Source organism: Cervus canadensis, chromosome 18, assembly GCF_019320065.1.
Source record: "Cervus canadensis isolate Bull #8, Minnesota chromosome 18, ASM1932006v1, whole genome shotgun sequence".
Classification (NCBI taxonomy): Eukaryota; Metazoa; Chordata; class Mammalia; order Artiodactyla; family Cervidae; genus Cervus; species Cervus canadensis.
In genome coordinates this window covers 17,378,769-17,391,454 of record NC_057403.1, presented here as the reverse complement: position 1 = coordinate 17,391,454, position 12,686 = coordinate 17,378,769, and the positions used below count along the sequence as shown (strand labels likewise).

General features: G+C 50.2%; 1 protein-coding gene across 3 annotated transcripts in view; it reads right to left on the bottom strand.

Annotated features, from left to right (window-relative positions):
- Positions 1-3,632: 3,632 nt before the first annotated feature.
- The window catches only part of CEACAM19 (CEA cell adhesion molecule 19), a 20,032-nt gene continuing 10,978 nt past the window's right edge, over positions 3,633-12,686 (bottom strand). For 2 of the 3 annotated variants that reach the window (XM_043436158.1, XM_043436156.1), the window contains exons 3-7: positions 10,485-10,635; positions 7,035-7,081; positions 5,964-6,082; positions 5,096-5,182; positions 3,633-4,436 (exon numbers count right to left, since the gene is read on the bottom strand). In XM_043436158.1, coding sequence (XP_043292093.1) covers positions 4,383-4,436; positions 5,096-5,182; positions 5,964-6,082; positions 7,035-7,081; positions 10,485-10,635 — 458 coding nt within the window. In that variant the 3' untranslated portion in view covers positions 3,633-4,382. The remainder of the gene's footprint in view (positions 4,437-5,095; positions 5,183-5,963; positions 6,083-7,034; positions 7,082-10,484; positions 10,636-12,686) is intronic. The other variant, XM_043436157.1, reaches the window with a different exon arrangement.

The window sequence follows — 12,686 nt, the reverse complement described above, 5'->3', positions numbered from 1 at the left end:
CCTCCACGCTGTAGTGTGGATCAGTATTTCATTCCATGTATTTACTTATTTATGGTTTTGCTGGGTCTTTCTTGTTGCTGCACGGGCTTGTCTCTAGTTGCCGCGGGTAGGGGCTCCTCTCTAGTTGCAGTGCTCAGCCTTCTCACTGTGGGGGCTTCTCTTGTTGCAGAGCATGGGCTTCAGTAGTTGTGGTGCATAGGCTTAGTCACTCCTTGGTATGTGGGATGTTCCCGGACCAGGGATCGAACCTGTGTCTCCTGCATTGGCAGGCAGATTCTTTACCACTGAGCCACCAGGGAAGCTCCTATTTCATTCCTCTCCGGGTAGATCACAGTATGCTTACTCATTCATCTGCTGATAGCCAGTTGGGTTGTTTTAATTTCCAGCTGTTATGAATAACACTACTATGAACATTTGTGAACACGTTTCTGTGGGGATGTATGTCTTCATTTCTTGCAAACCTTGCCCATTCGCACTTGGATGACACCACTGTTCCCTACCCCTCAGTGGCAAACCAGGCACCTGGGCACCCTGGTACCCTGGCTTCCTCGGTGTCCGTTTCCTTCTCCCTCATAGCCCCTCTCCCTCATTCCCCTCAGACATTACCTTCAGTGCTGCTTGCTGTCAGCTCTCTGAGGGCAGGGGTCTCTGTATGTGTTGTTCACAGGTGTCTCCTCAGAGCCTAGAACCGCTGCACACAGCGGGTGATCAATTAATGTTTGTTGAATAGATGAACGGACACATTGTTGACAACACCCTTCTCCTTCATCGGCCACATCCAATCCAGGATAAAATTATATAATATCAATATTTCATTCTAAACACCTTTCAGCTCTGTGCACTTCTTCCCCAGCCACCCCCTCCATCCTGGTCTAGCACTTGCTGAATGAATGGATGAGTCACTGAATGAATAGATGGGGGAGGGCAGACCTGCCTGAGAATTTCTCTCCAGAAAGTATAGTGGGTGAGAGCGTGGGCTCTGACATGAATCCTGATGGTGTATTGACTGGGCTGTTCACATATATTTTGATTCTCCAAATTCTGGGTATGAGGGCTTCCCTGGAGGCTCAGCGGTAAGAGAATCCGCCTGCCAATGCAGGAGCCACAGGAGACACGGGTTTGATTCCTGGGTTGGGAAGATCCCTTGGAGGAGGGCGTGGCAACCACTCCAGTATTCTTGCCTAGAGAATCTCATGGACAGAGGAGCCTGGCAGGCTACAGTCCAAGGGATGCAAAAAGCTGAACACAACTGAAGTGACTTAGCATGCACACATGCACGTATTCTGGGTATGGGCTTCCTTGGTGGCTCAGTGGCTAAGACTCTGCACTCTCAATGCAGGGGCTCAAGTTTGAGCCCTGGTCAGGGAACTCAAGCCCACATGCTGCAACTAAAGATCCTTCATGCCACAATGAAGATAAAAAACCCCACGTGCTACAACTAAGACCTGGTGCAGCCAACTAAATAAATAATGTTAAAAAACAAAGGAGAGAGAGAAACGAACCTCTTGACATTCTAAGCCATGGGACGTGTGGGGTTGCTTGTTACTGCAGCATAACCCAGCCCATCCTGATGCATCATTGGTCTTTCCTTATGCTTGATGTGTGACCTTGAGGCAGTCACTCCACCTCTCCATCAACAAAATGGGAATACAATAGTCCCAGCCTCCCAAAGCTGTTCTGAGAACTTAGATTCAAATAGGGAGAGGCATAGTCAGCAGTTGCAGCTTAGGCACCCCTCGGCATGTGGAATCTTCCCCCATCAGGGATGGAACCTGTGTCCCTGTGTTGACAGGCAGATTCTTAACCACTGGACCACCAGGAAAGTCCAGTTATCATTATATTTAAATAAATAAGGCTTCATTGTGGTGGAGGAAGAAGGAATGGTGCCCATTTCCTAGGAACCTATATTCCTCTGCTAGAATGGCCATGACAAAATACCACAGACCTGATGGCTTCAACAACAGTTATTTTCTCACAATTCTGGAGACTGGAAGTCCAACATCAAGGTGTCAGCAGACTTGGCTTCTTCTGAGCCTTCCTTCTTTGGCTTGCGAATAACCGCCTCATGATGATTTCATGTGTTGTTTTTCTTCTCCATGCGTGTGCATCCCTAGTGTCTCCTCCTCTTCTTTTAATTATATTTTTACTTTAAATTTTTATTTATTTATTTCTGGCTGCACTGCACAGCTTGTGGGATCTAGTTCCCCAACCAGGGATTGAACCTAGGCTTTTCACAGTGAGAGTAAGGAGTCCTAATCACTGGACCACCAGGGAATACTCTCTTCCTCTTCTTGTAAGGACACTAATTGTACTGGATTACAGCCCTATCCCCTGACCTCATTTAAACTTTCAGTTAAGTTCAGTCCAGTCACTCAGTCGTGTCTGACTCTTTGCGACCCCATGGACTGCAGCATGCCAGGCTTCCCTGTTCATCACCAACTCCCAGAGCTTGCTCAAACTCAAGGCCATTGAGTTGGTGATGCCATCCAACCATCTCATCCTCTGTCGTCCCCTTCTCCTCCTCCCTTCAATCTTTCCCAGCATCAGGGTCTTTTCCAATGAGTCAGTTCTCCACATCAGGTGGCCAAAGTATTGAAGCTTCAGCTTCAGCATTAGTCCTTCCAATGAATATTCAGGACTGATTTCCTTTAGGACTGACTGGTTTGATCTCCTTGCAGTCCAAGGGACTCTCAAGAGTCTTAATCATCTCTTTAAAGGTCCTACTCCAAAAAGAGTCACATGGGGGATTAGGGTTTCAACATGAATTTGGGGGGAACACAATTTATTGTAGAACAAAGCTGGTACCAAGGGAGCTAGAAGGCATGCAGTCAGCCTCAGAGAACTTACTCTTGAAAGTACTGCCATCGTGGACATGGGTGTTGTTTCAATCAGGATTTACAGGGAGCTGGGTGTAACAGAATCCCTAAGTAATGCAAGGGTCATTCTTCCACCTACCACACAGTCTTTGTTTCTCAGCTCCCAGAGGAAAAGCCAATCTTCGCAGGGGCTTACATGCCCTGCATGGTCTGCCCCTGCCCATCTCCCTGACCTCACCCCCCACCCCTTCCCACTTCTTTATTCTGCTTCTGCCATGCTGGCTTCCTTGCTGCTCCTCAGACACACTAGGCAGACTCCTGCCTCAGGGCCTTTGCACTTGCTGTTCCCATTGCCTGGAATGCTTTCCTCCTAGATCCCCTCATGGCTCCCTCCCTCTCCTCTAGGTCTTTGTTCACTGTTACCTTCTCAGCTAAGCCTCCTCTGCCCCCTTCCTTTAAAACCTCAATCCTCAAACACTCTCACTTTTCTCTATCCCTCCCACCCCAACACACCATGGGTGGCTCAGTGGTAAAGAATCCCTGGGTTGGGAAGATTCCCTGGAAGATGAAATGGCAACCCAGTCTAGCATTCTTGCCTGGAAAATCCCATAGACAGAGGATCCTAGCGGTCTACAATCCATGGGGCTGCAAAAGTGTCAGACACGACTGAGTGACTGAGCACACACATGCACACACGCACACAGCCTCCCAACACTCCCGCCCTCCTTCTCTCTTTATGCCTCCCGTCAACACACCACATATGTTATTTGTTTTTTGACTCTCCGTTGCCAGAGTGACCCTCCAGGAGAGCAGGGATGTTTGTTTTGAACTGTGCAGGGCACACAGTTTATTTATTGCTGAATGAATGAATAAATTAGAGCAAGAGATGGAACCCACATTGAGGACAGGGTTGAGTGGGGGCAGAGGAGAAAGCGGCTGCCCCGAACTGGGGGTCTGGGGGGGAAAAGGGCAGAAGTTGGCCACAGGTTCAGAGAGATCGAATTTTAAGAGGGGCTGGATCTGACTGGACAGGGAAGGCGGCCGTGGAAACTGGCCTGAAATGTCCTCTGGGGCCACAGGTTCGTGAGGCCAGAACTCGCGGTCATGGGCCTTCTGCTCTGGAGCACGTGTGATGGGAAGACCAGGGGAAGGGGCTTCCAGGGAGGTCAGCAGAGCTGGGTGGGGTGCTGTGGGTTGAGATGAGGGAGTCCGGCCAAGAAGGCGCTTGTGCGGTCTGGCTGGAAGCAGGCCTGAGACTACCTTCTGGGGGGCTTTGGAGTGGAGTGGGGCTAGCAAGAGCCTGCTTTTCCCAGGCATGGGCCCAGGACAGGTTGTTGGAGGGCCAGACCTCAGGGCAAGTTGTTTGTTCAGCTGGGGAGTGAGGAGCTAGGCCCATCACCATCCTGCTGGATGCTGCCTAAGCCACTGGCCGCGTGCATCTTGTGGACCTTACAGCCCCGGGGTCCCGGTCTTGCTGCATCTCTGCGGAGGCTTTTCTCCGGGTTCAAGGCCCCCGGGGAAGTCTGAGGCGTCTCCTCTCCCTGGCTGGCCTCTCCTGGGACCCCTTCAGGGCGCGGGCACCAGCTGGCAGTACGGGGCAGGGTCGGGGTTCAGCAGATCCTGGGGGGAAGAGGAGGGAAAGAGACGGAGGGGTTGTTGTGGTTGGGGGTGAGAGCCAGGGGGAGACAGAGACACAGGAAAGGAGGGACAAGCAGAGAGTGAGACAGAGAAACAAAAAGTGCAGAGTACAGAAAAAGAGTGAGGGAGAGACACAGGAGCTGCGGGGCGGGGTGGGGAGACCCACAGGGGTAGAGAGACACGTAAGACAGGACACAGGGACACAGACGGAGGCAGTTCAGGGGCAGACAGCGGGCGACTGGCTGAGACCCAGGCCCAGGAACGGGGTTGCTGGGGGAGGCCCTGCGGTGGGGCCCTGACTCGCTGTGTGACCCTGGGCAAGGCCCTTCCCCTCTCTGGGCTTCATTTCTTCCGGTCTAAGTTCACTGCATTGGAATCCTTTGACGAAGGAGGAAACTGTAACCCGCCCCCCGCCCCGCAGACGGGAAATGACTTGCCCGGGAAGTCTCCGAGAGGGGGCAACTCACTTCCTTCCCGGGAGCTCGGGAGTCGGGGTCGGGGTCGGGGTCGGGGTCGGAAGGAAGCCCCGCCCACCGAGCCTGCTGGTCCCGCCCACCGAGCCTGCTGGTCCCGCCCACCGAGCCTGCTGGTCCCGCCCCGCCCCGCCCCGCCCCGCCCCGCCCCGCCCCCCAGCTCCACACCTGGTAGGGGTGGTGCTCAGGCTCCGGCTGCGGCTGCGGCTCCGGCAGTGGGGGCGGTGGGGGCGGGGGCAGAGGCAGGTCTGGCGGCTGCAGGGGAAGAACAGGGGTGAGCCAGGCCCCCCAGCACCCCAACACCCCCCCTCCTTTGCCCTCTGGTGTCGGGACAGACCTGGACTTCGGGTCCCCATCGCCCCTCCCTGACTCTGAGACCTCTAAGTGAAGGGACTTAACCTCCCTGCATTCAGTGTTCCCTTCTGAGAAATGGGTGCATGGGAGGTGCGGCCAATAGCCTGGCGCCAGGTAATGCTCAGCCTCCCCATCAACGCATGTGGTTCTAAGCTTTCAGTCTTAACTGTTTAAGTCCCTTTTCCTTCTTCGCCTCCACCTTCTTCTTCTTCTTTTTTTTTTTTCTGATTGCACCATGAGGCTTGTGAGATCTTAGTTCCCTGATCAAGGATTGAACCTGCACCCTCGGCCGTGAAAGTGCACAGTCTTAACCACAGGACTGCCAGGGAATTCCCAGTCTCTCTTCTTATTTCTTACTTTAATCAACCCTTTCCACCTGACTGTAAAGGGAATATCTACTCAGTGTAGAAAATCCTCTTGTAAGAATCCTGTCTTAAGTTGCCACACTTATAAGAGGCAGATGGAGCCCACCCAGCAGCCGCCACGCCCGGAGACAAACTGTTTCTGTGTTGGGCTGTTTCCTTTCAGTCTCTTTTGTTTATATTTTTAAAATAGGGAGTGGCCTAGACAGGGAACAGCAGTTCCCAAACTGTGTGGCAAGGCACCCTAGGGCACCCCAGCACACTCGGAGGGGAGGCAACAGGTCAAAAGTTGGCTTTAGGGGAGAGGGGCGGGGGCTCACCGTGGCGGTGTTCATGGGCCCCATGTCACCAAGAGGGGACACCAGGAGGACTGGCGATGGCATCGCTTCATAGATGTCGTCACCTGAAGCAGAGGACAGGTCCGTTCCAGCTGCTGCAACTAACATTTGTGTTAAACTCTCTTCTTGCTCAGCCCTGTGCTGGGGACACAGTAGTGACTGAGGCAGCGCTGGCCTTGCCCTGCCTTCCTGGGGCTCATCGTTCAGTGGGGGAGACAAGCCTGTCCCCAGTCAGGGATGACCCAGAGTGTGCAGAGCTGGAGTAGGGGAGCCCATAGGGCTCCTGGAGAGGGGTCAGGGAGGACTTCCTGGAGGAGGGGACCTCTGAGAATAGCAAGAGAAGTGAGAGCCATGCAAAGGCAAGAGAGCGGTTGTGCAGAGGCCTGGCAGTGGGAACACTGGTGTTTGAGGAACTATGTTTTACCTGTCTGGGTTATATTGGGTAGGTCAAAAAGTGGAAAAATCTGAATGAACTTTTTGGTGACCCCAATATATATATTTATTTCTTTGTATTGTTTCGGGGATGGAAATGTTACATATGAGAGATGAAGCCAAGAAAGACAGAGGGGACCAGTTTATGAGGGGCCTTGAGAGTCATGTTAAGGAGTCTGAACTTTGTCCTAAGGGTACTAGGGAGCCATAGAGGGTTTTTGAGCAGAGGAGAGACAGGGTCAGAGATTTAGAGGGACTCTGCTCAGAAATGGGGTGGAGGTGAGTGTGGGAGCTGGGAGGACAGGGAGGAACTAGGTCGGGAGATCCCGAAGATGGAGCTTGGGTTGGGTTGTTACCCTTTGGGGTACAGGAGCCACCAGTGTTGTGGTGACAGAGGATGGGAGGACTAGACATTGAGAAAAGGAGGAGAAACAGGTTTGGGGTGAACGCTAATGTGCTCAGACTCTGTGGGCTGAATCTGGGGAGTCCCAGCAAGGTCTGGGTGGGGGAAGTGATTGGGAGGCCCAAAACTGGGGACCACAAGGGGGTTTTCGGCTGGGAGGCAGAGGAGGAGGGCTCCCTGAGGAGGGCCAGGTTGTGAGACAGGGGCCTCTGGCTTACCGGCATGATGACTGGGGCCCAGCTCTGGTTTCTCTGTGGTTGTTATCCTGGGGGCACATGGAGGAAAGGTTATTAGAATTGTAAGATGCTCAGGTGGCTAGAGAGAGACTCAGAGAAGCTGGAAAAGCCATCAGGCCCTAGAGAGAGAGAGAGGGTCCCTGCTTCAAAATGACCCAGGACAAGTCCTGCCCCATCCCAGCTTCTTCACCCATAATCCCCAGCCACACAGTCCTCCCTCAGGTCTCCCCTGCCGCCCCCTTACACAGGGCATCCTTAACCTCGTCAATTACACAGACCACCTGAACGATTCAGCGCCACCTACCTGTTTCATGATTTCCTTAATATTCCTCTTTAAATTGGCTCATTTGAATACCCTTGTTTAAAAAGTACATGACTTCCCTACCACCAATTCATTAATTCACTAAACAAATATTTATAAAAACACTGACCACGGGCTGGGTACTGTTGAAGTCACTGGGGACACAGCTGGGAACAAAGACCCCTGGCCTCCTGGAGTGGACACCATAGTGAGGAGGGAGGGGGAGGATTCGAATAAATGATGGGACAGTGAACATTAGGGAATGAAAAGGGGGATGAAGGAAAATGAGGACTGCAGGGGGCAGAGGGTGGTGTGTGTGTGTGTGTGTGTGTGTGTGCAGTTTCAGGCAGGATGGTTTGGGGTGCCTCACTGAGAAGGTGATAACTGAGGAAAGGCTTGAAATAGCCAGGGGTACCAAGTGTGCAGAAATCAAGAGAAGAGAGTTCCAAGAGCAGATGACAGTCTGTGCAAAGGTCCTGAGGCAGGAGCTGGAACCGCAAAGGAATAGTAAGGAGGGAGTGTGGCTGGGGCAGAGAGAGTGAGGGAGAGAGTGGCAAGAGGTGAGGTCAGGAAGGCGAGAGGGTGGGTGGCAGATTGAGCTGAGTCTTGGGGCCATGATGTGGACTTTGGCCTTGACTCCAGGACCAGAGCTGACTGATTTATTTATTTATTTGGCTCTGTCGAGTCTTAGTTGCAGCCCGGGGGAATCTTCATTGCATCATGTGGGATCTTTGCTGGCTGAGTAGCTGCAGTGCCTGGGCTTAGTTGCCTATGGATCTTAGTTCCCAGGCCAGGGAACTGTCCCCTGCATAGCAAGGCTGATTCTTAACCACTGAACCACCAGGAGAGTCCCTGACCAATTTTAACAGACTCTCTGGCTGTTAAACGGGAGAATGGGAGACAGACTGTGGGGGTGGGAATGGCAGCAGGGAGACCAGTTGGAAGCTGTTACGTTGTGATTGAAAATAAAACTCCATACAGCTGGACGTAAGTATAGAAAGTGAGAAAACAAAAGTCAAACAATGGTTTAGATTCGTAGCTCCATATGTTGCTGATTTTCTCTTCTTAGAAGCTAGCAAGCATTAGAAAGGCATTAAAACCCTGATCAAGGTATTCATTCGCTGCTCTCAGAATCCTGCAAAAAGAGAAGAAAAAGGAATTCTTTTCCCCATCTGATTCAATGCCTTTAAAAATATCATAACTTTAAAAATGTCGGGAGGTGGGAGGGGGGTTCAGGATGGGGAACACATGTAAATCCATGGCTGATTCATGTCAATGTATCGCAAAAACCACTACAATATTGTAAAGTAATTAGCCTCCAACTAATAAAAATAAATGAAAAAAAAATGTCATCAAAAGGTTAAAAATTTTTTAGATTTGGAAATGTTTCAAACTTGACCTAGAATCACTGGCCCTGTAGGAAGGAAGCTGGTCAGAGGGTCAGGAGATACGGCGTCTAGCTTTGGTTCTGGAGCTTACATGGTAGGCAGGTAAGGGTCACTATCTTGAGAACTTTTTGCCATTCACGGGCCAGTTCTGTGCCATTTGGTAAATGACTTCTAGTCTCTAAGGCTATGGCAAACTATGGTGTTTGTGTGTGTGTGTGTGTGTTTGCTCAGTCCTGTCCTTCTCTCTGTGACTCCATGGACTGCAGCTCCCTTTTATTTACTTATTTATTTTGGCTGCATCCGGTCTTAGTTGTGGCATGCGGGCTTCTCTAGTTGCAGGACACAGGCTTAGTTGCCCCTCAGCATGTGGGATCTTAGTTCCCCAACCCTGGATTGAACCCTCATCCCCTGCCTTGCAAGGTGGATTCTTAACCACCAGAGCACCAGAGAAGTCCCCCATCACCTCTTTGCATCACCCTTTGAGACAACAAGGATGTCTAGCAGGCATGGCTTAGGTGCCTCCACTACCTTTGATATGACTGTGGCAGACATTGTTAATCCATCGCAGCATCTTTTCTCACTAACTTAGATGGGATCCCCCCCTCCCCCGCCCACCTCCTTATCCGTCAAGCTGTCTAGTGCCTAGAACAGCGCCTAGCCCATAGCAGGCCCTCAACAAATATGTGTAGGTTAATTTACTGATTGGAATTGGGCTGGGAGGTGAAAGCTGTTTGCCACCCCTAATTTAGAACATATTCAAGGAAGACAAAATCTTGAAGGTCAGGAAACTATAACACATAAGGAAGAGTTGAGGGAGGAGACAAAATTACTGCTTTCATTTTCTAGGGATTACTGAGTGGAAGTGAAATTAGACGTTTTAGCTCAGAATCAAGGTAGGAGACAAAGTTCTGAAGAGGCTGATCTCATGAGAAAGGAATTTTTCATGAATACACTGTTCCCTGGGAAAACAGGCCTCCTCCCCCTTCTCTCTGTGTCTTTGCCTCTCCCTGTTTCCTGCCTACCCAACCCCTCAGAGGTAGGCACCATCTGATGCCTTTGCCTGCCCACCATCCACTCCCATTCTTTGGCAATTACATCTGGTTTTCTTTTGAGGAACTTCCCCACTCTTAGTCCATTTCATCATGTGGAGCTGGGTTTATCTCTCTGGCTCCACGGTTATACAAGTAGCTCAAGTTTGCATTCTGAGACCTGGCCGTGGTGATTGTTTCATGTAAGGACATGTGATTTAGTTAAGCCAGTGAGAGGCAGCTCTGGGGTTTTTGATGGAACTATCAGGAAAAATGTACCATGTTTCCTCTTGGGTGGCTGAGCTGGTATAATATAAGCCTAGAGCCACTGAGAGCTAGCTATCTTGTCATACCTTAAGGAAAGAACCTGCCTGGAAATGGAGCCACCATAGAGAAAAGGAGAGTTGAGAGGTCTACAGAGGAGTTTCTTGATAGAACTGAGCCCCTGGATCCAGCCATACCTGAAGCTCACTTATATAGGACAAGAACATTTCTTATTACTTGGTAAGCCAGTAAAAAGGTAAGGTCTCTGTCCCTTGCAATGCAGACTTCTGTCTAATACAAGATAGGAAGATCCTCTCCACCTCAGGAGTTCCAGGATGGATGAGATTGTGTATGAGTTGGATGATGTGACTTGGGGAAGAAGAATCAAGGGGATCCAAGAGGGGAGGGGGAGCAGACCGATGGGAAGGAGAGAGGGCTGGGGCTTCTGTACCTGTGGTTCTGAGCCCTCCAGCCTCTTGTCACCAGGAGATAGGCAATGCTGCCGACGAAGATACACCCAGTGGCAAGAGATCCAATGACGATAGCAGCCACAATCCCAGCACTCACAGGCAGGTTGGTAACAGGCAGCTCCTTAGGCTTTTCTGGGGAATGAGAGAGAGAGAGAGAGGACCATGTGATGCTTTGGAAGGCCTCCCCACCACCCTCCCCACTGTATCAGTGAGAGTCCATACACTGATGTGAGATTCCATCTTCCCAGCTCGGAGCTTTCTCCTGTATTTCAGATCTGACCATCCAACTGTCAGGTTGATTCCGCCGCTCGGAAAAGTCAACATGTCCCAGATGGAACACCCTGGCTCCCCCCACCTCAACATCTCTGCTTCTCTCGGATTTCCTTCCAACCTCAGCACATCCCACACCTACCTCTTGACACGCTGCCCCACCCTTGCTCCACCAACTGGCTTTTTCTTGCCTCAGCTGATGCCCCTCTGTCCTTCCAGGAAAAGGATGAGGTTCTGGACTGTGTTTTATCAGGGACATAAAGGACTCATAGGATTCTCAAGCTCAACATGCCAGATCTGGGACCAAGCCTTACCTGACTCCAGCCCCCTCCAACAGAACCTCTAGCCTTTAATCTCAATCTGGACATCTGTTTTATCCCAGTCCTTCTTGGTAGCTAAGCCTGGGGTTTAGAATCCACTTGCCAATTCAGGAGTCATAAGGGACACGAGTTCAATCTCTGGGTGGGGAAGATTCCCCTGGAGGAGGGCATGGCAACCCACTCCAGTGTTCTTGCCTGGAGAATCCCCACAGGACAGAGGAGCCTGGTGGGCTACAGTCCACAGGGTCGCAAAGAGTTGGGCACAGCTGAAGCAACTGAGCATGCAGTTCAGCAAACAACACGTTCCGAGGCTGGTTCCCTGCCGTTCCGGAGACTCTCTGAGTTGTCTCAGTTCCATTCAGTTCAGTTGCTCAGTTGTGTCCGACTCTTTGTGACCCCATGAACTGCAGCACGTCAGGCCTCCCTGTCCATCACCAACTGCCTGAGTTTACTCAAACTCATGTCCATTGAGTCGGTGATGCCATCCAACCATCTCATCCTCTGTCGTCCCCTTCTCCTCCTGCCCCCAATCCCTCCCAGCATCAAGGTCTTTTCAAATGAGTCAGCTCTTCGCATCAGGTGGCCAAAGTATTGGAGATTCAGCTTCAACATCAGTCCTTCCAATGAACACCCAGGACTGATCTGCTTTAGGATGGACTGGCTGGATCTCCTTGAAGTCCAATGGACTCTCAAGTGTCTTCTTCAACACCACAGTTCAAAAGCATCAATTCTTCAGCACTCAGCTTTCTTTACAGTCCAACTCTCACATCCTAACATGACTACTGGAAAAACCATAGCCTTGACTAGACAGACCTTTGTGGACAAAGTAATGTCTCTGCTTTTTAATATGCTGTCTAGGTTGGTCATAACTTTCCTTCCAAGGAGTAACCGTCTTTTAATTTCATGGCTGCAATCACCATCTGCAGTGATTTTAGAGCCCCCCAAAATAAAGTCAGCCACTGTTTCCCCATCTATTTCCCATGAAGTGATGAGACTGGATGCCATGATCTTAGTTTTCTGAATGTTGAGCTTTAAGCCAGCTTTTTCACTCTCCTCTTTCACTTTCCTCAAGAGGCTCTTTAGTTCTTCTTCACTTTCTGCCATAAGGGTGATGTCATCTGCATATCTGAGGTTATTGATATTTCTCCCGGCAATCTTGATTCCAGCTTGTGCTTCCTCCAGCCCAGCATTTCTCATGATGTACTCTGCATATAAGTTAAATAAGCAGGGTGACAATATACAGCCTTGATGTACTTCTTTAGGATCCTTGAATTTGTTCCTTTTCTGTTTAAATCAGCTAGAAGCAGTTTCTGTTGCTGTAGCAAAAAAACTTCCCTGATTCACATGATTTTCACAGCTTGTTTATATTTTCTGCCTTTTATTTTATCATTTTTAAAAATATTATTTATTTTAAAATTTTATTTATTTTTGGCTATCTTTTCTGCCTTTTATTTTATTATTTTTAAAAAATATTATTTATTTAAAATTTTTTATTTATTTAGTTTTGACTGCACTGGGTCTTTGCCATGTGCTGCATCCAGGGCTCTAGGGTGCGAGGGCTTCAGTAGTTGTGGTGCTCAGACTTGGTTGCTC